Raw genomic sequence first — 21,683 nt, 5'->3', positions numbered from 1 at the left:
ACATGAGATTCTCTGTAGACGTGCTTTGGGAGGTGATGCCAATCAACCTCACACAACAGGGCTTAACAATCAGATTGTTCGTTTCTTCATGCATTGCAAATACAATAACTGCTACCAGTCTGTTTCTGAATCATCACTAGACTCCTAATTTGAGGACGCCATCACAAATATCAATTTTAGATATCAGTCAAGTGAATTCAATTTAACTTCCTTTTTGTCAGGTCAAATAAGTGAAAGAGCATGTGATTGGTTGATGCATTTGAGATTGGTTGAGGAACATTCTGCAGTTATTGATGTTCAAAATAGTGTACTACCATCCCAGCTAACAGGGAATGTTCTCAGAACTTTAGATAACGTTCTGGCAAACCAATTTTTTTAAAAATGACACCCGGTTTCACAGACAAGGTATAAGTTCATGTGTGTTAACCTTTAGTTTGTCGAGTCTCGTCTACAGTTGTGTTAATATAAATAAACCTATCAAATGTCCTGATGCATATATTTCCTTCCTATCTCCTATATACGAAAAATAATCTAAATTATGGAAAGCTTCCATTAAACATGCAGGATGCATCTACTGGAAAGATTTTTTTTTTTTTTTTTTTTTTGAGGCGCTGACAGAAGCTCCAGCAGAGTGATTTTCCAGCAGGTTTTTTCAGCCTTTACTTCTCCCAGCACCTATAGAACTTTTGTTTTGGAGCTCAGTAATGAGTGATTCAGAGCAACACTCCTGGAACAGATCCCTACGGATGATAACCCAAACCTGGACGTGTTTTCAAACTCACACACATGCCGGAACGTCTTTAGTTCTCTCCTCCTGTCTTTCAAAGTTTGCTCTAGAGCTGTCTCTGTCTTGGACACAACAACCTAAACTAAATTTATTTTTGACTCACCAGCCTCATTGATCTCTCTTTCTAATACCAGCAGCATAAATCTATCACGCCAGCTGATCAGATTTGATTTCAATGTATTGTGCATCATCAAAGCCATGTGACATGTCCTGGTATTCCCTACGTTATGGGGGCCAAATGGTATCCCCACAAGGTAATACCAGTTATTTCTAACCTTGTGGCGACATTTTTTTGGTTCTCGTGGAAACAGCTCATAAATCATAAATTATTTTTTAAACATAAAAATGCAGAAAGTTCTGTCAGTGATGGGTAGCTTTAGGGTTAGGGGATAGAATATACAGTTTAAACTATAAAAATTATGTCTATGGAAAATCCCCATAAAACATTGAAACCATGTGTGTGTGTGTGTGTGATTCTTGTAAACCCTACATTATGGGGCATTTCCATGTCACTGTGGGGACAGTTTGTACACTATAAAAATCATCATTATGTCTATGGAATGTCCCCATAAAGCATGAAAACACAACGTGTGTGTGTGAGAGAGTGAGTGAGTGTGAAGTGTGTGTGTGTGAGAGAGAGAGAGAGAGAGAGAGAGAGAGAGAGAGAGAGAGAGAGAGAGAGAGAGAGAGAGAGAGAGAGAGAGAGAGAGAGAGAGAGAGAGAGAGAGAGAGAGAGAGAGAGAGAGAGAGAGAGAGAGAGAGAGAGAGAGAGAGAGAGAGAGAGAGAGAGAGTGAGAGTATGTGTTGATCTAAATCCGAGCTGTTAGAACATGATGAAAGGGTTCAAGGCTGCAGGTTGTGACTATGCGGCGAGAGCAGCTTGTGTCTACAGCTCACTATTCATCTCACCCAGTAGGAAATTTTCTTTCTCTCTCTCTCCCTCACACACACACACACTTTTGACACTGGTGCAGATATGAGCTCACAATCAAAGGCTGCATCTTCTGGGAATTTACTTTGGTTCTTTTATCTTGTAACAGAGGAAGTGAGCGAGGGACATGGGAGGGAAAAACAACGTTATGATGTTTGTTTCCCTCTCTGTTTTATTTGTATTGGCTTCTGTTGTTGGAATGAGACTTACTACCTCTGAACCTTGAGTTCTTCTTTGTGGCTTTTGTCAACTTGGATCTCTCTTTTTATTCTCTTCATGCTTCTGTCTGACACTGTCGGCCAACAAATTTTGCAATTGTACAGTCAACTCAGTGTTGCAGGTTTTATAGTCTGTGCATTAAAAGTGAATAAAGGATATGCATAACAGAATATAACACACAGTGACAAGGAATCATAATAGTAAAACTACCATACAGTGATATTGAAAGACACACACTCTTCTTTCAAAAAAAAAAAATAAAAAAAATAATCACATTGCTTTGAAAATGATTATTGGACTTTAAACTGCATAATTATATGAGGGAATCATGATTTGTTTTTTGTTTTGTGCATTTTGCTGCAAACTGAGAAAAGCGCATCCCATTTAATATTTGCTCCATCACGAAAAGGTTTTTACTGACCCCTAGTGTTCTCTTATAGCACAAGCTCAAAGGCACAGTGTGTTCCCTTTTATGATTTTAAAATACTTTTTTCTACCCCACTTTAAAATGCAAAGACACATATAATGCCGGTTATATTTGGGGTCATAGTTTACTCCAAAAAAAAAACTGTACAATGTATGGATCCCTTCTCATTATATCAGTACAAAACCTTTTTTAATACAATGTATAAAAAGCATTTTGGTTTTGTTCGTCATTTCCAGATGCTAATGATGCCAATAATTATTTAATAAGTTCTTTAAAAAAAAAAAAAAGTATTACCCAAGATAATTCAAGTATACACTAAACCCTGGCACCTTTGGCAAAATTGGATTTTATTTAGAGATGTGCATCGTAGATGTCAAATTCTCACTCGTTTCTACAGGCTCTATAACTGCAGCACGGTGATATATTCAGTTCAACACCTTTCAGTGCTGACTCATCCCAAACATTGTGCACTCAATCCCTTCTCTGTACAAGCATCTGATATAATCACAAACCAAACACCAAGTTAAGGCTCACTGATTACAACCTATCTTTAAAATGAAGTGGTGCAGATATAGGCCTATATATACATAGGAAAATACTGAAAATTATTCACATAAAAATGTAGTTGTTTCATAAATAAAATATACATCCTCTACAACTGAAATGAATTCTAATGAGGACAGTGCTTGAGTGTGAAACAAATGTGTTAAGTGCTGTTCCTGTCACTGCTGACTTGATTTCAAAGTTAATCACTTCAAAAGCTTCATTAACAATCCTGCACATACAGTACAAGGCCAGAAGTATACTAACATACAGGTTTCATACAGTATTTTGACTCTATGGCGAGCGTTATATGCTAAATATAACATCATATGATATGAACTACACATAAATGTAACTTAGTTTGATTGCATTGGTATACTGCACATTTTTATAAATGTAGTTCTGTCATGACAACTCTCAGAGCGTTTGGCATGGTAATGGGTATGAGGATGTTGATATATTTGGTCTTGGCGGAATAGATCTGCTATGCTACTGTTGCAGAGCAAGTGCAGGACTTGCCACTGCCAATACATACATGACACGCTGCTGTGAGTATATAAGACATGCTGCTGCTGTACAATATAGCGTACATGAATTACCCGTAGCAGATCTAGACAGGTGGAGCTGGGGAAGGTGGAGGGTTTCTGAAAGTGTGCTGCACTGCTAAGACAAATGCTAACCAAGTATTTGAAGGTTGAGCACGCAAGCTCATTGGCTGCAGATACAGCAGGAACCAATCAGCTGTGCCCTATAGAGAATGATATGACTGAAAGTCTGCACCATCTAGAGGTTCATTACAGAACTTTGTATTAGGTCATCCAACTCTTCCATGCACAGGCTACATTATAAAATGTTTAATTATAAAAGCCTAATAGGGGCTTTCGCACCAGAGGAATGTTTTCATAGTTCCTATAACTATTGGTGGAAGTACCCGCTTTTTGGCGTGTTCGCACAGGGAACGATTTTAGTTATAGGAATGACTTTTGGGGGGACTAAATTAGCTCCTACTTCAGACTAGGGTTGAATGCTGCCTTCACGTGTTGTCGGAAATGTACTACTTCCCACTTCTGAAGTCGTGAAGCTCGTCGCATTCAAGTGCTTTGTTTGCGAACAGAACAGGAATCATTGAGGACGGTTTATTCTTTATTCTACATTTTATTGGGAAAATCTTATAAAAGCCAAAATTATAATTTAGCGTCCAATATTCACAACTATACAAACATTCACCGCGCTATCCAGATAGTCAGCCTGCTGGCGATTCTGGAATTTCGCTCAAACACAGGGTATTTTCGCTGTACAATACGCTTTAAATGATTATTCATATATGTAAATATGCATTACTTTAAATGACAAGACAAGGCGATGTAGCTGTTGTGAAAAACTAATAAAGAATAGCAGTCACAGCAGCAATCGTCTCCCCTCGGCCATGTTTAAAGTTTATTGCCCGCCCAACTAGGGAACTTGGGTATCAAAATTATCCCCAAGATTCCCAGAGGTAAATATGACTTGAGAGGACATTCATGTCCAATTTTTAACTAGGAAACCCATATTTATGATGATTCTGATAGCACATGGAGGCAGCATAACCTAGCACAAAAGGAACTACCAGTGACGTAAGTGTACGTCGACTGGTCGAACACATGTGAAACACCGGTACCCGCCATTTTTAAAAAGCTATGTAAACACACACAGTTCATAGCCTATATATTTACTCCAATAATATGGAAATACCGCCGAAATCCAGGCACTTCTCCACCTTTAAGCTAAGGAGGAAATTCAACGCGACTTTGAAGGGAACATGCGAAACATGATTATGTATTTCTGCTCAGACAGCGACATTGGGCATCAACCACAAGCCAAATGCTATAATACTTTTTTCGTATACTGTTTACTTTCTTTCTACTGTTTACTTATCTAATATAAACTAAGGAAGACGTTCTCAGCGTTGTCAAAATAAAAATCCCACACAACAACCAGAACGGCAGGACGCAAGTGACAGAGTTTCTCGGCAGTTCCCGGGGGACCACCATGGTGGCTAGTTCCTATAACTGAGTGCAAAAGCCCCTATTAAATCCATATACCATGCACCAGTATGGATACTGTTAAAATAGTACTGTTTAAGTAGTATTCTAGCATGCTATTTAAAGAGGCCACATTATTCGCTTTTACAAAGTCTTGATTTTGTTTTTGGGGTCTATTAGAATAGGTTTGCATACTTAAATGTTTAAAAATAACTTTATTTTTGACATTGTTGCAGCACCTCTCTTCCCAGTCTGTCAGTAACGCTCTGTTTAGTTCCTGTCTCTATGTAGCCCCTCCTTACTAAAAGAACAATGTGCTGATTGGTCAGCTGGGCCAGTGTGATTGGTCAACTGCTTCGGGCGTGTTTCGTAAATGTCACAACTCTTACCATAACCGCAAGTTTCAACACACTACTAATGCAACTGCACATTTTTTTTTTGTGTATGCCTTTGGTCGGGAATTATGATTATAAATTAGGGATATTGTGACATGTATGTTACCAGAAGAAAACTCAAGACTACAATCGAGGTGTTTCAGGGAGTTCAAAAACAGTGCTTACTGATATAGAGAAGAACTCCCTTTATAGTGGACTTTGTGCTTTGTAACTTTGCAGACCTTTTTCATGCTCAAACAGCAACATTACACACTAAAGAAAAAAGCATAATAAGTCCTCTTTAAAGCACAGTCGTTAGGTGTGTAGTGTGTTCGTATGCTTTCGAATCGCTCTTGCGGTACTTTGATGTCATACACCGATCAGTCTGCGCAGCACCACTTCAAGTCGAACACACCTACTGCCTTGTCAGCAAGGCCGTGAAAAAGACTCCCTTTTTAGTGAGTATCAAACCAGTTAGCCAATCAGCTAGAGACTGAGCCTGCATCATCTGCATCTGACGAATCATATTCATCGGCAGAGTCTGTTAGAGCGGGGTAGGGCCGGGGCTGGTCCAGATTTACGTATGTGACCTTCAGGCTGATGTAGTGTTCCCCCTCCAGGCTGGAAAGGATACTCATTACAGCGGACACCAGTGTGGAGAAGGTTGGTCTCTTCTCAGGGTCGGGGTCCCAACACTGTAGCATAATGGCAAACCTGCAGATAGAGAGGTGAGGGTCAGTCATCTCTCAAATGGCTCACCTCAATTGAAAAGTGACCGGCTTTGTCATACTATATTTGCAAATTAGGCATCTGACATCATAGTAACCCCATATGATCTTGAGTCAAACACAATCACAGTTTCCATGGCTGAACTTCACCACCCGTCATGTTTCCACATCCTGTTACAACACTCTGTCATAATTTAAGGAATGGTTAGTGACTCAGTGTTTCCAACTCTGCCCTTTACAATGTAGTTCTGTTGTTCAATATAATTTATGACTGGAAAAGGCTCTCAGTCAATCAGATTAGAGAACCAGAAGTAACTGTTGTGTGTGTATATGGGGCTTCTGTAACTATGTCCAAGAAAAACAAAGTTAATACTTTTGTTTTGTTTTAAATATCTAAAACTTAAGAGAGAAAAAAACGGGGGGAAAAAACGTATTTTGTTATCATGGAACTCTTTTAGAATATTCCCAGACATATTTTCCAGTATTTTTTACTGGAAATCCAGTATCCATATTTTAGCCAGTTCAACTCTGGCTAAAAGCTAAAAGTTGGGTTAGTGATTGCTGGAAATTTCTCAAGGTTTACAATGTTTTGCAGTGTCACTTTCTGTCTGAAAGTGAATGATGATTAACTCTATGAGTGTAGTGCTTGAGGTGATGGATAATTGAAGGGACATTCACAATAACCTTTCGATTGACCTTTTCCACCGCTCTGAATACTGAGTAAGCTCTAAACCCTCTGAACCTCAAATGGTGGAAAAACACTAAACGGACTGACAGCTACTTAAAACCATTGAAATTCCAAAAGGCCATGTCACTCTTGTGGAGCAATGTCTAAAAACAAATGGAAGAATGGAAAACAACTGCAGAATAAAAACCAGCCTGTGTAAGCCAAACTTTCTACTATACACCAACATTATCGATCGACTAAGAAAAGTAAGTTGGAGTAGAAGTGCATCCTGTAGAAAAATAGAGAAACTTACAAGGGACCTGGACAATACTGTGGCTGAGGTAGCCGTCGTCCCTTTAAGAGGTAATGTGTGACATCATATGGGTCAACTTCAGGGTACGGGCTGGCTCCTCGTGTGAGCATCTCCCACATCAGAACCCCAAAAGACCACTGCAGTCAAAGACAGAATAAAAAGTTAAGAAGAAACAGTGTATAATTAATACTTACTGTAATACAGTAGTTAAACATAAGCATATTTCATTTTCATATCTCACCACATCTGACTTGGTCGTGAACTTCTGCGTCTGCAGGCTCTCAATGGCCATCCATTTAACTGGTAATTTGGCTTTCCTGTGATCCTGGACACTGTAGTACTCCTTCTCAAGCACATCTCGAGCCATTCCGAAGTCTGCTACCTTTACGGTGTAGGATTCATCAAGCCTTGAGAGAACATTGGATGAGTCGGTACCAAATTCACAGTTGCACTTTGAACTTCACTGTGCATTTACATACATAATAGTTGGTATAGGCGAATTAAAATAAAGCAAAGATAAGAATGCAAATAATGCAAAGCTAGTGCTTACAGTTTATAAAGTTATAATTATGGATATTTTTCACTTCAGAAGGCCTTTATTAACCCCCTGGAGCCGTATGGATTACTTTTATGATGGATGGATGCACTTTTTTGGGCTTCAAAAAATTGGTACCATTCACTCCCATTATAAAGCTTGGAAGAGCCAGGATTATTTTATATAACTCCAATTGTGTTTGGCTGAAAGAAGAAAGTCATGTACACCTAGGATGGCTTGAGGGTGAGTAAATTATGGGATAATTACAATTTTTGGGTGAACTGACCCTTTAATCAAAACGGACCAATAGTAGTTTGAAGGTATTTGCAAGTCGAAGTGAACTTTTATTGAACATTTGTTTGGCAAGTTTCAAACTCCCGAAAGCTCCAAACAAACTTTGTTTGGGCCTGATTTTGTCCGAAATTACGTCACATCAGTTTGTTCGTTGATTTCGCTTAAAGTATATCAGGGCCATAATTCATAATCTTTGTGCGTGCAAAACTCACATGCAATTGCGTGCCGCTAGATCGCGGTGTACGAATTTCTTTTGTGCCAGATACTCCATTCCTTTAGCAACCTGGAGCCCGAAGCCAATCAAATCCTTAACTGTGGGACTCTAGGATAAGACAACAAGACTATATAAGACCCAAATAAATAAGTAAAACAGACACAGTGAGTTTGTATAATTTTTGGCAACATCACTTCCTGGAACTTCTATAAAGGTTATGAGCAGTGCAGGAGGTCATGTTGTGAAATCCATCCCCAAATACAAACCTGTTGCGCAAGGCAACGGTGAAAGGCAAAATACATAACATATTTGATGTGTCTGAGTTCACGTTCTAGCAACTGACCCTCTTCTCACAGCGAATGAAGTGACGCAAGTCTCCGTGTTTCATGTAAGGTAAGACCACCAAGGGAAGTCCCTCTTCAGGAAGCAGGATACCCAGAAGAGAGAGAACATTACTGTGATGAAATCCCTTCATTAGAATGCCCTCTTTCAGAAACTGCTCCACTTCTTCCACATCTGTTATTCCTACCAGAGAGAAAAGAAAAAAAAAACAGTTGTGATGCAAGCATTTATATGATATATTAAGTCAATTTACATTTAGAGATCAGTCTTCTAAAAATGATCTTAGATCCAGGATGTTGTTTGAAAACAAATGTTTTGAATATTTTTAAATGAAAATAATTTTTTCATAAAGTATTTATGAATTTGGCAGACACTTTTATCCAAAGGAACTTGCATTGCGTTCAAGGTACGCTAGACGTTTACTTAGTTGTTGCATTTCCAGGGTTTCAAACCCATGACCTTGGTTTAAGCAACAGGAACACGGCAAACAGCAAGCCAATTTTAAAGGCAGCTTATTGTGAGAAATAAATGTTTTTCATCAGGTAGGTCATCCCAAGAGTGCAGTTCAGATTTTCAGGAGTATCTTTATGAGCCATTGGGGAGTTTCTTACTGTTGAGAGATTTCACAGCACAATGGATTTCTCTGTTGTTGTGGTCAGTGAGGTAACCATGGTAAACTGTGCCAAAGTGTCCTATGAAAAAAAAGCATGTTTATTAATCTTCACGTTCAAAATATGACCTTATTCCTTTTTTCAGTAATTGCATTTTTTGAGAAATGAAGCAATATCATGTTCTAAACCCTGGAGTTTAGGGTCAGTTATATTTTTACGTAAAAAAAAAAAGTGATAGTGAAGACATTCACAACGTTTCAAAAGATTTCTATTTCAAATAAATGCTGTTCTTTTGAACTTTCTATTTATCAAAGCATCTTGAAAAATAATGTATAACGGTTTCCACAAAAATAAAATCAGCATAATAAGCATATTAGAATGCTTTCTGAAGGATCAAGGGACACTGAAGACTGGAGAAATGATGCTGAAAATTCATCTTTGCATCACATGAATAGATTACATTCTAAAATGCATTAAAATAGATAGATTTAAAACTATAAAAATATTTCACAATATTTCTGTTTTTACTGTATTTTTGATCAAATAAATACAGCCTTGAAGAGCATATAAGACTTTCAAAACATTTCAAAAATATTATCGACCCCAAACTTTCTAACGCAAATATATTGAACTTATTAGCAGCATTCAGCATATTTGATATATAAGCATACCCTTTCCGATGATCTGGTGGTGGTGAACCTTGAGCATGGAAGCTGGGATCAGCACATCCTTCACCTCCTCCAGAAGCTCAGGGCGGAAACTGGTGATGGAGATCTTCTCTGGGGGCATGAGAGGGGTCAGGGTTGTGTCCAGGGTGCCTGTGTAGGCCAGGCCGGGGAACGCCACGACCCCAGCGGGTGCAATGATGGTTGTGACGGGCAGTTCTACAAGGAGCAAAGAAAAATGGAAGTGCTTCTGAAATATTTTTAGCCTTCAAGTAAATGTGTAGACCTAATATTTCATGTGAACAGAAATTAGGTTTGTGCTCTTAGTAGGACACATACTTTATTTTAGTTATGTGTTATTTATTAAATCATATATTATGATATATAATGTTTGGTTCCATTTATTGGAATTATATGGAATTAGAATCAGAACCGAACCAGAACTGTTCCCCCATCTCTAGTAGAAACCATTCAATTATATATCTAAAACTTATATTGAAAAATATTTCAATAAAAAAAAATATGAGAACGCTGGTAATTCAGTGATCGATCATTATGATCTTTTTTTAATTGGTTGCTGATGTGAAGGTGTCGTCTCACCACGTCTGTAGTCTCCTAAGGGACATAAATCCACACTATTATTACGCGAACGACTGTGGGAAAAATAAGACAGACGACTTTCTGCCAGCGAAGCTGTGGATTTAAAAAAAAAAAAAGTATTGATAAAATCGATAGTCTTAACTGTGCTTGCTAAGATGTGTAACTGAAAAATGACTGATAACCGCAAAATAAGACTTGGCATTGCTTAAATGTAGGGGTGTAACAATATATCGTGTCACAATATATCGCAATACAAAAATGCAACAATATGTATCGTGAATAGTGACAATATGTATCGTGAATAGTTCACCCAAAATAAAAATTACTATGTGAGGAAAAATTTAAGTTTTCAGAGTTTTAGTGTCTACATTAAAATATTATATATAATGTTGAATATAATGTACAACAATGCAATAGGGGAATATCTGTGTAAAAAAGTGGCCTACATTATTTTAAATGTATCTAGTCAGTGACAGAGAAACATATTCGTCTAATATAACTCTGTATTTTCAGCTTCAGAATCATGAATATTTTTATTCTGGTGTCTCTATTGTCCTGTGCTTTGGGTTTCCAGCACCAAGTCCAAGAATATTCATTTATACACACAATGTAATATCAAATTTATCAGTTTAATAAACAGTACATTTTTTTGTTAACCTTTTATCATATGTCTTGGAGTATCGCAATAATATCGTATCGTGAGTTCAGTATTGTGATATGTATTGAATCGTGACATGAGGGTATCGTTACACCCCTACTTAAATGAACGGAAAATGTGAAATGTGCTCACCTTTTTTCTGCTTCCTCAGATGTTTCAGCACAATGAAGGCCATAACCGCACCCGTGACCAGAGCTGCCAGTATGCCAAGCACAATACCCACCATATAGTGGTTACTGACCAAGATTACAGTGCCAACATTATGTGTGTACCCATTAACTGTTACCTGGCATGAGAAAATACTGATGTCAGAGTAAGGTTGTATTATGCAACTAATGGCAATCAAGGTGATTTGGCTAAAGACAAGGTAAAATTACTGCATTTATAGATCTACACATACTTTCAAGCACTCACCTTCACAGGTAAACCCTCACTGGGAATAGTGATATTATTAGGGATCCTGCATGTGATCTCATTATCTAGAACTTTGGCACCACAGTCAGCGTCTCCAACCGTCATCGTGATTGACATGCAAGAACTCACAAGGTTCAACTTCTGATGCTGCGTCATAAGAAAAAAAAAGTTGTATAGTCACATACAGTGTCTTTATAGTGAAAGATATTACTAGTGAAATCTTTAAATATGATTTAGCTTTTAAAATGTTCAAAATTCTAAAATCCTTTATTTCCAGGTTTTTAAATGTGGTCTCATTTACATTAATGGCAAAACATTATCAAGGCATTCATTGAAAAATGATTGAGAGTGAAAAAAAGTCAGAGCAGCAATGGAATAATGTGATTTAATAATGGAAGTCTCTACATACATGCAAGGACACTTCATCAAACCCAGGGTAGAGTCTCAGTATGTGACCTTCAGTCTCAAATGGGATGGGTCTGCCATAGGGGTGGTAGGAGAAGTCTTGTTTCCACAGGCCAAGCACTCCGTCCATGTCAAACGAGAGCTCGCCCTCTTCAGTCTCATCTCGATGGAAGACGGGGGTGACGCACTCCATTCGGGTGGGTTTTGCTTTACCCCTGCACTCCTTCAGAAAACAACAGTACGGAACAAATGTAAAACAAGGCGAATGTCAGGTTGTGCCATGTGCCCACAAACATATATCTGTTCGCTATGATGCTGCAATCTGAAAACACTAAAACACTGCAAACGTAAAGATTTAAAACACTTTAATCTTTCATTTATAATCGCAGCTCTCGGTGGAAGAACCGAGACAACATTATGAAAGTCTTGCATGCTCCGAAACCACCAAAATCTATGCATTGTTGTTGTGGTCACTAAGGGTGTGTTCACACTTGGCAGGTTTGGTTCGATTAAAACAAACTCTGGTGAGATTTTTTGTGACAGTGTGAACACAGAGTGAACCAGGACTAAATGTGTCATTTTCTTTTTTGGTCTGGACCAAAGGAACCAAGAAAACCAAACTACAAGTGTGAACACACCCTAAACAGAGTAGATAGAATCACCCAACTACATATATAATCTTTAAACAGAAAATAAATAAAGAGAGCTGGACACTTATACTTGTAGCTTTAAAGAGGTAATTTCATACATTTTTAAACATTTTTTAAAATTTATTATAATAATATAATCATTTATAAATTTATTATTAATTTATTTTATTTATATTTAGAGTTTACTGCATGCAAAGGACCTATAAGCCCGCGTCCTCTAGTCTAGAATTTCATGACTGAACTAGATATTTAATGTTCTTAAGGATTTTAGAATTGACCGTTTTTCCATCCTACAGTAGCTTCAATTCATCTTTTTGAACTTTTTGAGTTCTGAAAGTTACAGAATAATACAATACATTTTAATTTTAAACTATTAAGCAATATTCCTCATGATATATGACCCCTTTAAATAAACAAGGTAAAAGATCAGCAGTATAAAATATCTCAAGAGCAAAAGTTTACAGTTCATACAGTGGAAACCGGCTTGAGGTGGCTTTCTTTGGGTTTAAAGTAGACAACAGTTTTGTAGACAGAGTCCAGATTTCGGCCTTCAATGACGATTCTCGACCCACTGCAATTCAGCAAGATAAAATGTTAGACAATCCATCTTTTTTTCTGAAAGCTTTTCTCAGTTGCCAATAAACAACTTATAACTTCCTGCATCTACAGTACCTGTCAAAGCTGCAATCGGGCAGCACCGCAAGAATCTCAGGGGTCTTTTTGTAGCGGAAGACGTTAGTGGTCACAACACGTGACTTATCGATGTAGACACGGAGCACCACGTCCTTCACCTCCGTCACAGGCTGAGAGACACATACGATGGAGGACAGGTTTCCTCTGGCCACAGATACACTGAAGCATGAACATCATTACGTATTGTATGAAACTGTGCATTTTAGACCTGGCCAACAATAACATGCATTTACATACTTTAGGATATATTTCACACATTTTGCAAAACAATTCAATTAATCATTACTGTAATATATCATATACAAGTAATACCATTCAAAAGTTTGGGGTCATTAATTTCTATTCAGCAAGGACACATTAAATTGATCAAAAGTGACGTAAAAGTATAATAAATGCTGTTCTTTTGAACTTTCTACTCATCAAAGAATCCTGAAACACAAAAATATTTTCACAAAAATATTAAGCAGCACAACTGTTTTCAAGATTTATAATAATACTGTTATTTTAAATTTGAATAATGTTTGACAATAATACTCTTTTTACTGTATTTTTGATTAAATAAATGCAGCCTTCATGAGCAAATGAGACTTATTTCAAAGACATAAAAATATATATAACATTTTTGAAAGTTAGTGTACATTATTTTAATATAATAAATTGTGCTTTAGGCATATTCAAACAAAAATGTATTTGATATAAATGGCAGTGCGTCTTCAGGCCACCAGTTGAAGACTGATATAATGGATACACACACACCTTCGGATTGGACATGTTTCGCCATCAAGCGTAACTTTCCTGTTCTTGCCAGAGTCCAGATAAGGACCTGTGATGGTGATGAGGGTTCCTCCGTCCACCGGCCCATAGTCAGGTTGAACCTCAGTGATGTTTGGAACCTGGTGAAAAAGGATGTTGATCAAAGGTAATCTATTGTCAACACACTTGCTAATGACTATTCTTAAAAAAATCAAGTTGACAAGCAAATGAATGTTTTGCTTGTGTAACGAATGAACTAATTACCACAAAGGTGAATCCAGGCATCTCTGCACTTCCTTCAATAGAGTAACGGCCCTCCACTCGGCCCTCGTGCACTTTTGCTGTGACATTCACTGGTTTAAAAAGTGGTTCTGATGCCCCAGAGCGGATCTTACACAATAAGCTGGGCAGAAAAATGACCAGTTACATGACTTAAACACTCGACTTCAAATTTAACCAAAAATCTTTCTACTTTCCATGAGCATACAAAATGTATTTGCAAATATTTATGTGAAAATGAAGCCTGACAGCCTAATGACTTTTTCAACACTATTTATTCATTGTGCAGTTAAGATTGAGTTAATTTGACAAAGGTTTTATATAATTTATATATTAAGTTTGGGGTTAGTAAAACTGTTTAATGAACTTTTGACCTAGGCTACATTTATTTAATTAAAAAAATATAGAATATAGAAAAACAGTGAAAAATTATTCATTTTCAGTATCATAACAACAGTCTTCAGTGTCACAAGATTCTTCAGAAATCATTCTAAATGCAGATTTTAGCTCAAGAAACATTTATTATTATTATTATCAATGTTGAAAACAGTTGTTCTTCTTGATATTTTGGTGGAAACAAAACAACATTTTTCAGGATTCTTTGATTTATAGCAAGTTAGAAAGAACAGCATTTATTTGAAAATAATATCTTTCAACAAAGTGTAAATTTACACAAAAAACTGTGCACGTATTTAATGCATTCTTGCTGAATAAAGCATTCATTTCTTTAAAGGGGACCTATTATGCCCCTTTTCACAAGATGTAAAATAATTCTCTGATGTCCCCAGAGTGTGTATGTGAAGTTTTAGCTCAAAATACCCAACAGAATTTTATTTACAGCACGTTTAAATCATCATTTTTTGGGTCTGTGAAAAACGCACTGTTTTAGTGCTTCTCCTTTAAATGCTAATGAGCTGCTGGTTCACGGGACAGGGGGCGGAGCCTAACCAGCCGCGATCAGAGCCAGAGAACAGTAAAGATGATAATAATAAAACAGACAGTCACAGTAATGGTGTTCATTTCGACCATAAAAATGCCTACAGAGTCAGAGAATATGCTGTACGGAGTTGGAAAAGGTATAGTTTAGTTTAATTACGATTATAACCTATTTGGCATTGCTTGTATACACTTTTAATGCAAGCCTGCTGTAGGACTCCGTCTGACGATCTAATTGTCTGAATGATGACACAAAATATACTGATGAGTTTAATAAAGTTTACTGTATGTCACACAAAAGATGAAGCATCAGTTTTTCTTCAGAAAATCACTGTTAGAGCTGAGTAAACAGTATACGAAGTGCATAAGTAACTTATAGGGATGGGGCCGATCCGATCCAGTATCGGTATCGGGACCCGATACCAGCGTAATTCACGTATCGGATTTTCCCGATCCAACCTGCGGAGATATCCGATATCCATGAGTCATGTCTGCGCTCGCTTTAACGTCTGCTGAAATGACTCCAAAAGTGATTCCCGCTGGCTAGTCTGTTAGCTGGCTGCAAACTGTGGAATGGATTTCCAGAACGGAGGCGCGGCTCAATGAGACGCAGGGTTATGAGACACGCCCCCGCTCAGGAAATCCATTCCGCAGTTTGCGGCTAGCCAACAACGTCTGCTGTGTGGAAATACTTCAAACTGGAAACACCGCAGAGCAAGACAGCAAAATGTAATGTTTGCAAAGCTGTAATTCAGAGTCTTTTGAAGCTCCCTCGCGTCGTACAACACAACGAACGCAATCAAACATTTAAAAAAGCACCACGTTACTGTGCTTTCACACCAAATGCGAATAGCGCGTCAAATTCGCGTTTACCGCGTCTATTTTGAATCCATTCGCGCGTCCAGAGAAAAATTGACGTGCGTAAAAAGCAAAAGTTTGAAACGAAATTGACGCGCATCTGAGGCAAAATCCGCTTGTTTGTTTGCACGATGCTGACGTTGATCGAGCATTTACTGCATCGGAGCGAGGATCACCCTTCAGATAGTGTGTGTGTGTAAGATGTTTAACGTTAACGTTACACTTGCACTTTTCTTATATTTCAAGACGCAAGTATTTGACATTTTGGGAATGTAATAAATATTGACATCATGACAATCAATTTGAAACCCCAATTGCATATTTCTTTTCAGAATGGGATTTTTCCTGTTAATTTCCTGTTTTTCTGACCTCCTTTTCTGACCTTATACTTACCTCAAGTTGCCTTTTGGGACATACATGCATGCATACATACGTACATGTACTATATATAACATATCATTACTTGCTTGTTGAGAGAAGTTTATTTCAGCATCATATAAAATAAACAATAATGATAATAATAATATTAAAGCAAACACAGCTCTGGTATCGGAATAGTATCGGTATCGGCCGATATCCAAATTCAGGTATCGGGATCGGATCGGAAGTGAAAAAATGTGGATCGGTGCATCCCTAGTAACTTACATAAATTTCTGTAGAGTTGAGGGAGGATTTTCTTTGAAAACAAAATGAATCCACCTCGTCTTCAGTGGCCAGCAGATTTCAAGAGTAAATAGAGAGAGCTATATGAATGAATACATCCAGCTACAACACCTTCAACACTTGGGAGATGCTTCAACGCTTCTCGTGAGTGCATTGCTGCAGCTATGGCTGATGTGTACAACTCGCAGTGAACTCGATCAGGGCGGGTCTAAGTTATAACGGCAGTGTCAGTCAACACTCGGGGGCGGGGCCTGTGGCTTTAGTGATGTCACTAAAGCCACATTCTGAAAACGGGTCGTTTGGAGAGACTGCTTTTGATTTATGGAGATTAAAAAAAAAGGAGTGAGTGGATTTTTATCACTGTAGGGTGGTTGTGTACACACACTGCCAACACACATTTATGTCCAAACACCATACAAAAGTGAATTTTGCATAATAGGTCCCCTTTAAAAAATAAATACTGCCACCAAAGTTTGACCAAAAAAAATCCACTTTTATTGTTATTCATCATCTGTAAGAAGAGGAAATCAGGAATACTTACTGTGTGTTGTTGCTTTTGTGAGGCTGGACCAAACAGGCGGTCTCACCCAGCTTCACCTCATGGGTTCTGGTCGTGATGGCGGGTCGCAGGGGCGACTGGAACTCCCATCCGCACAGAGTCATCTCACTCTGACCATCAGGGGGCGCTGTCTTGGGGAAAAACTGAGCACAGAACATTTCCATTCATGTTTTATTTGCTAAATGCTTTCTATTACCCTGTGGGTAAACATATTTAAGCACATGTATACACAACCGGCCAAAAAAGTCACTGTTTGGATTTAAATAAGCAAATGCTTTAGAGTCCATGATTGGATCACTATTGCCGTGATTATTATGTTTCTAGCATGTTATATGTTTGGCAACAGTTCTAATTGATGGAGTGTGTAGCTTTGATTTCTTAAACAATCTTGTAGGAAGAAACATCATGGCCATATTCCAGGATGACAATGTCAAGATTCATCAGGCTCAAACTGTGAAAGAATGGTTGGGAGGGAGCATGAAGAATCATTTTCACACATGAATTGGCACCTCTGAGTCCAGACCTTAAATTCATTGAAAGTCTTTGGGATGTGCTGGAGGAGACTTTACAAAGTGCTTGACTCTTGCATTGACAATACAAGACCTTGGCCAAAAAATTATGCAAATATTGAATATGGCCATGATGTGTCTTCCTAGTTCCTACAAGGTTGTTTAAGAAATGAAAAGCTACACACTCCATCAATTAGGGTTAAAAGAACAGTTGCCAAACAAGTAACATGCTAGAAACATTACAATTACAGCAATTATGATCCAATAATAAATCCAAAGAGCAACTTTTTTTTGCGGGCAGTGCATGTATACACATTTATCTATATAAATGTATCCATTCTTTACATCTACAGTCTTGTTGTAGACCGTACGATTAATTCTCACATCATATCTCACCTCTGTGATGCCGGGCGGACATGACTCATTTCCCCAGTATCCCCTGCACTCAGAAGCCCATGTGCACTGACCCGAGCACCAGCCACACCCCATGAACTTTGGTGCAGTCAGGCACATGGCACATGTGAGGAAGTGTCGGCAACCTGGACCTCTCTGAGGCACCTGAATCATCTGCCAGTTATGAATATAGAACTTTTATTAGCCCAAAGAAGGAATAAAGCCTTCTGGAAACTTGGCCATGTCCACTTGGAATATTTCTTGCATGTGAAATCATGGTTGGAACTTTATCTGGATCATACCTTATCTCCAACAACAAACAGTAGATGGTCTGGGGAGAGAACCGCTGCGGTAGACGACACCTTCTGGTTCTCTACAAGGGAGTAATTCGCAAAGATGACAGGGCTGGACCTTCTCAAGACAAGCTGTGGAGTGAAAAGAAAAGAGGTTGATGTAATGATAAATCAAACCGGCATAGCTAGCAACTGTCTTCTTTCTGATCCACACCTGCAGGAGTCTCCCATCTGATGTGCCTATATGAGCCACTGTCTTGTTCTCGATGCTGGTGACCAGTATAGAAGTGAGCAGAACGCCTCTCATCTGTCTGTTGAAGAGGTCTACTCTGTAGTACGGCTGAGACACCAGGGTGGGCTGATCTCTGCAGGTCATATTGTGCTCCATGCTCTGATCACACATATGCAAGAAAACAAACAGAGTTGCACTGCTGTATTACAGATATCTGTTTGTCTGTCTTTATAATAGATGCTCCGTGGTACAACATCCAAAAGTTCGACATTTTCACAAACACTTTCATTCATTTTCTAAAGTCAGTCATTTACCCACACACAAAAGTTATTTGTATGTTTGTAAATAAATAACTAGAATGAACATAACATGAAAATAACATTTGGGATGTTCAAAAAATGAAGAAAAATTTTATAAATATATATATATTTTTTAAATAGGTCAATACAAAGTAAATAAAATAAAAAGTTTTTTTTTAAAAGTTAAAAATAAAAATATAGTAAATACAAAATTAAAAAAGACAGACAGATAGACAAAACGATGAACGATAGAGACAGATAGAAAAATGAACGATAGAGAGGCCTACAGATAGATAGAAAAATGAACGACAGAGAGACAGATAGAACAATGACAGACATACAGACATATATACATACAGACAGACAGACATACAGAGAGACAGACATACAGAGAGACAGACAGACAGACATACATGCATGCATACAGAAAGACAGACACGCTTTAGTGTCTGTCGTGTTTTAACACGTTTTAAGTCGCTTTAGATAAAAGCATCTGCTAAATGATTAAATGTAATGCTTTCACAGATAAAATGGCAGTTGTATGACAATGTTTTGCGAGGAATATTTTAAATAAAAAATTGGATATTCCAGTAAACTAGGCCCCCAATAGAATCTTACCACAATATTTCCAACCATAACACAAACAAACTCAGACTCAAATTTCTCTGCGCCTCAGTACTGTGGTGCTCTGGTGAATACTATCATGGTATTCTGCTCTGCTGTAAACTATGGTGAGCTCGTACATGTGGCTCTCTGAAGACTTTCCTGTATTGTTTGGCATACATTGTGTAGACATTAACCACACAATCACACAACCCCTGATCTACCAAAAAACTGTGTCCTACATAACTATGAAATAAGTGGCTGTGACTGACTTACTATTTAATTAAAGTGTGCAGTTTTGTTTTTTTTGTTTTTTTTTTGGGGGGGGGGGGGGGGTCACAAAGACAGCACAATTCTCACTAATGCATTCCCAGTTTGGAAACACTCTAATCTAAATATTTTACGATGTAGACTGATTTACCACAAACTAAACTAGCTCTATGCAGATGATGTTAAAAAAAAAAAAAAAAAAAAAAACATTTTTACCTGTTCAAAATGCTAAATCATCCTTTTTAACAAAATGAGTAATCTGTGTCTCTCATTGAAATCTCAAAAATTACACTGTAATTTTCTACTTTTTCCACTCATTTCCCATAAACATTGACCACAATGGATAAACGCTTCTTTTAACTACACTAACACACACTCATATACACATACCATCTGTAAACTGTGTTTTTATAGCACCAAACTCGCAATCACACCCTGAGATTTCTGAGACATTCTCCCACACATTACAGGGAAATTTGGATTGCGTAAAAGTAGGCAGTTCTCATCTGGACACTGAAAGAATGATCTTCACATATTTTAAAACACTTGCCACACATTTATGCTGCTTCTAACTCATTTCAAATGTACATTAGCATTATGGGCATATACAGAGAAATTTAAGAAACTTAGGTATGATACAAATAAGTTCTTGCAAATATGCAGTGCCCGCAAAAAGAATTCAGACATGAAAAAATGAATCCAGTGTCACTGCATTAGATATATCAAACCAAGAGGAAACCCTTGACTGACTTCATATATCCACTAAAAATCATCTGACACTGGTTAAAAGTAATTGCAAAAATGGCTTAGAAAAGAGTGTTTCACATACCAAGTAGACAACCTCATGCTAGTTTTAGACCACATACCATAATCATGAACTCAATGTCCTCCTCCCTAATTTCAAGTTTCTCTGATACCCTCAGTGGAGCCTAAAAGTGTTCTATGCCGCATGCCCAAAAATGTTCCTCTAAACACTTTGCCTTACAAGTGCATTTTTTCCATTCACATTTTTTTAATGTTCCAAAACCTTCCACAAAACGGAAAATCAGACTTTTAATGCTTTCTATAATGAAAGAAAATGAAGCTAGCATCTCCTGTAAGTGGCTGAGATTGTTTTCTAAGAATCCTGCTGTGATACAGAGCAGGAACATTAGATTTCAATAAGTTATTTAAAGATGCTAGATAGTCTAGGAGAAATAGAGCTATTGCAGGCCTGAATATGAAATATACATAACGGAAAAAGAATAAAATATGATTTGAACACACACTCACACACAAAGCAAAGCACAGTCTACTTAAGAATCTTGTCTTAAAAGGCATGATGAAACTCAAAATGATGGAAGCACCAAAAACTTAAAAACTGGGGGTTTTAAAGTGTTATTTTGCCAGCAGGCCAAGCAGGTCATTGTTTTGCAAGTCTGATTCAAGTTTTAAATCATTTCCAAGTCATGAGTAATGTCTCAGACGATCAGACTCAGAAAAAGCACAGCCTCCAAAAAAAAACAGTGACTATTAATGCAATATCAACCTCATAAACCTTTTAAAGGGATAGTTCACCCAAAAATGAAAATTCTGTCATCATTTACTCACCCTCAAGTTGTTTCAAACCTGTAAGAATTTCTTTTTTCTGCTGAACACAAAAGAAAAAAAAATACTATGGAAGTCAATGGGGTCCATCAACTGTTTGGTTACAGACATTTTTCAAAATATCTTCTTTTGTGTTCAGCAGAAAAAAGAAATTCTTACAGGTTTGAAACAACTTGAGGGTGAGTAAATGATGACAGAATTTTCATTTTTGGGTGAACTATCCCTTTAACTATCTTTGACTAATACTATCGGTCTGAACCAACTGTCCAGCGGGTGCCAAATGGCTTTGCAACTGTGTTTTTCCCAAGAATTATATTGGATTACAATAGTTGCTTTTAATTCCTGCATTAACAAAAAA

General features: G+C 37.6%; 1 protein-coding gene and 1 long non-coding RNA gene across 3 annotated transcripts in view; one reads left to right on the top strand and one right to left on the bottom strand.

Annotated features, from left to right (window-relative positions):
• Nucleotides 1–1,990: 1,990 nt before the first annotated feature.
• Nucleotides 1,991–4,979, top strand: LOC307150842. Its single transcript, XR_013819780.1, has 2 exons — nucleotides 1,991–4,201; nucleotides 4,298–4,979. It is a non-coding gene; the product is annotated as an uncharacterized lncRNA (long non-coding RNA).
• The window catches only part of mst1rb (macrophage stimulating 1 receptor b), a 25,778-nt gene continuing 8,283 nt past the window's right edge, over nucleotides 4,189–21,683 (bottom strand). For both annotated transcript variants that reach the window (XM_079858416.1, XM_079858415.1), the window contains 19 exons: nucleotides 18,549–18,725; nucleotides 18,344–18,466; nucleotides 18,045–18,215; nucleotides 17,122–17,282; nucleotides 14,109–14,247; nucleotides 13,848–13,984; nucleotides 13,071–13,250; nucleotides 12,870–12,969; nucleotides 11,753–11,971; nucleotides 11,344–11,490; nucleotides 11,062–11,215; nucleotides 10,272–10,364; nucleotides 9,678–9,890; nucleotides 9,007–9,087; nucleotides 8,397–8,578; nucleotides 8,052–8,161; nucleotides 7,252–7,417; nucleotides 7,011–7,147; nucleotides 4,189–6,016 (listed from right to left, as the gene is read on the bottom strand). In XM_079858416.1, the coding sequence (XP_079714542.1) occupies nucleotides 5,785–6,016; nucleotides 7,011–7,147; nucleotides 7,252–7,417; nucleotides 8,052–8,161; nucleotides 8,397–8,578; nucleotides 9,007–9,087; nucleotides 9,678–9,890; nucleotides 10,272–10,364; nucleotides 11,062–11,215; nucleotides 11,344–11,490; nucleotides 11,753–11,971; nucleotides 12,870–12,969; nucleotides 13,071–13,250; nucleotides 13,848–13,984; nucleotides 14,109–14,247; nucleotides 17,122–17,282; nucleotides 18,045–18,215; nucleotides 18,344–18,466; nucleotides 18,549–18,725 (2,922 nt within the window). In that variant the 3' untranslated portion in view covers nucleotides 4,189–5,784. The remainder of the gene's footprint in view (nucleotides 6,017–7,010; nucleotides 7,148–7,251; nucleotides 7,418–8,051; nucleotides 8,162–8,396; nucleotides 8,579–9,006; nucleotides 9,088–9,677; nucleotides 9,891–10,271; nucleotides 10,365–11,061; nucleotides 11,216–11,343; nucleotides 11,491–11,752; nucleotides 11,972–12,869; nucleotides 12,970–13,070; nucleotides 13,251–13,847; nucleotides 13,985–14,108; nucleotides 14,248–17,121; nucleotides 17,283–18,044; nucleotides 18,216–18,343; nucleotides 18,467–18,548; nucleotides 18,726–21,683) is intronic.

The sequence above is a fragment of the Squalius cephalus genome, assembly GCF_949319135.1.
Source record: "Squalius cephalus genome assembly, chromosome: 22".
NCBI lineage: Eukaryota > Metazoa > Chordata > Actinopteri > Cypriniformes > Leuciscidae > Squalius > Squalius cephalus.
Note: the sequence above shows the minus strand (reverse complement) of the source record. Positions and strands in the feature narration are given on the sequence as shown.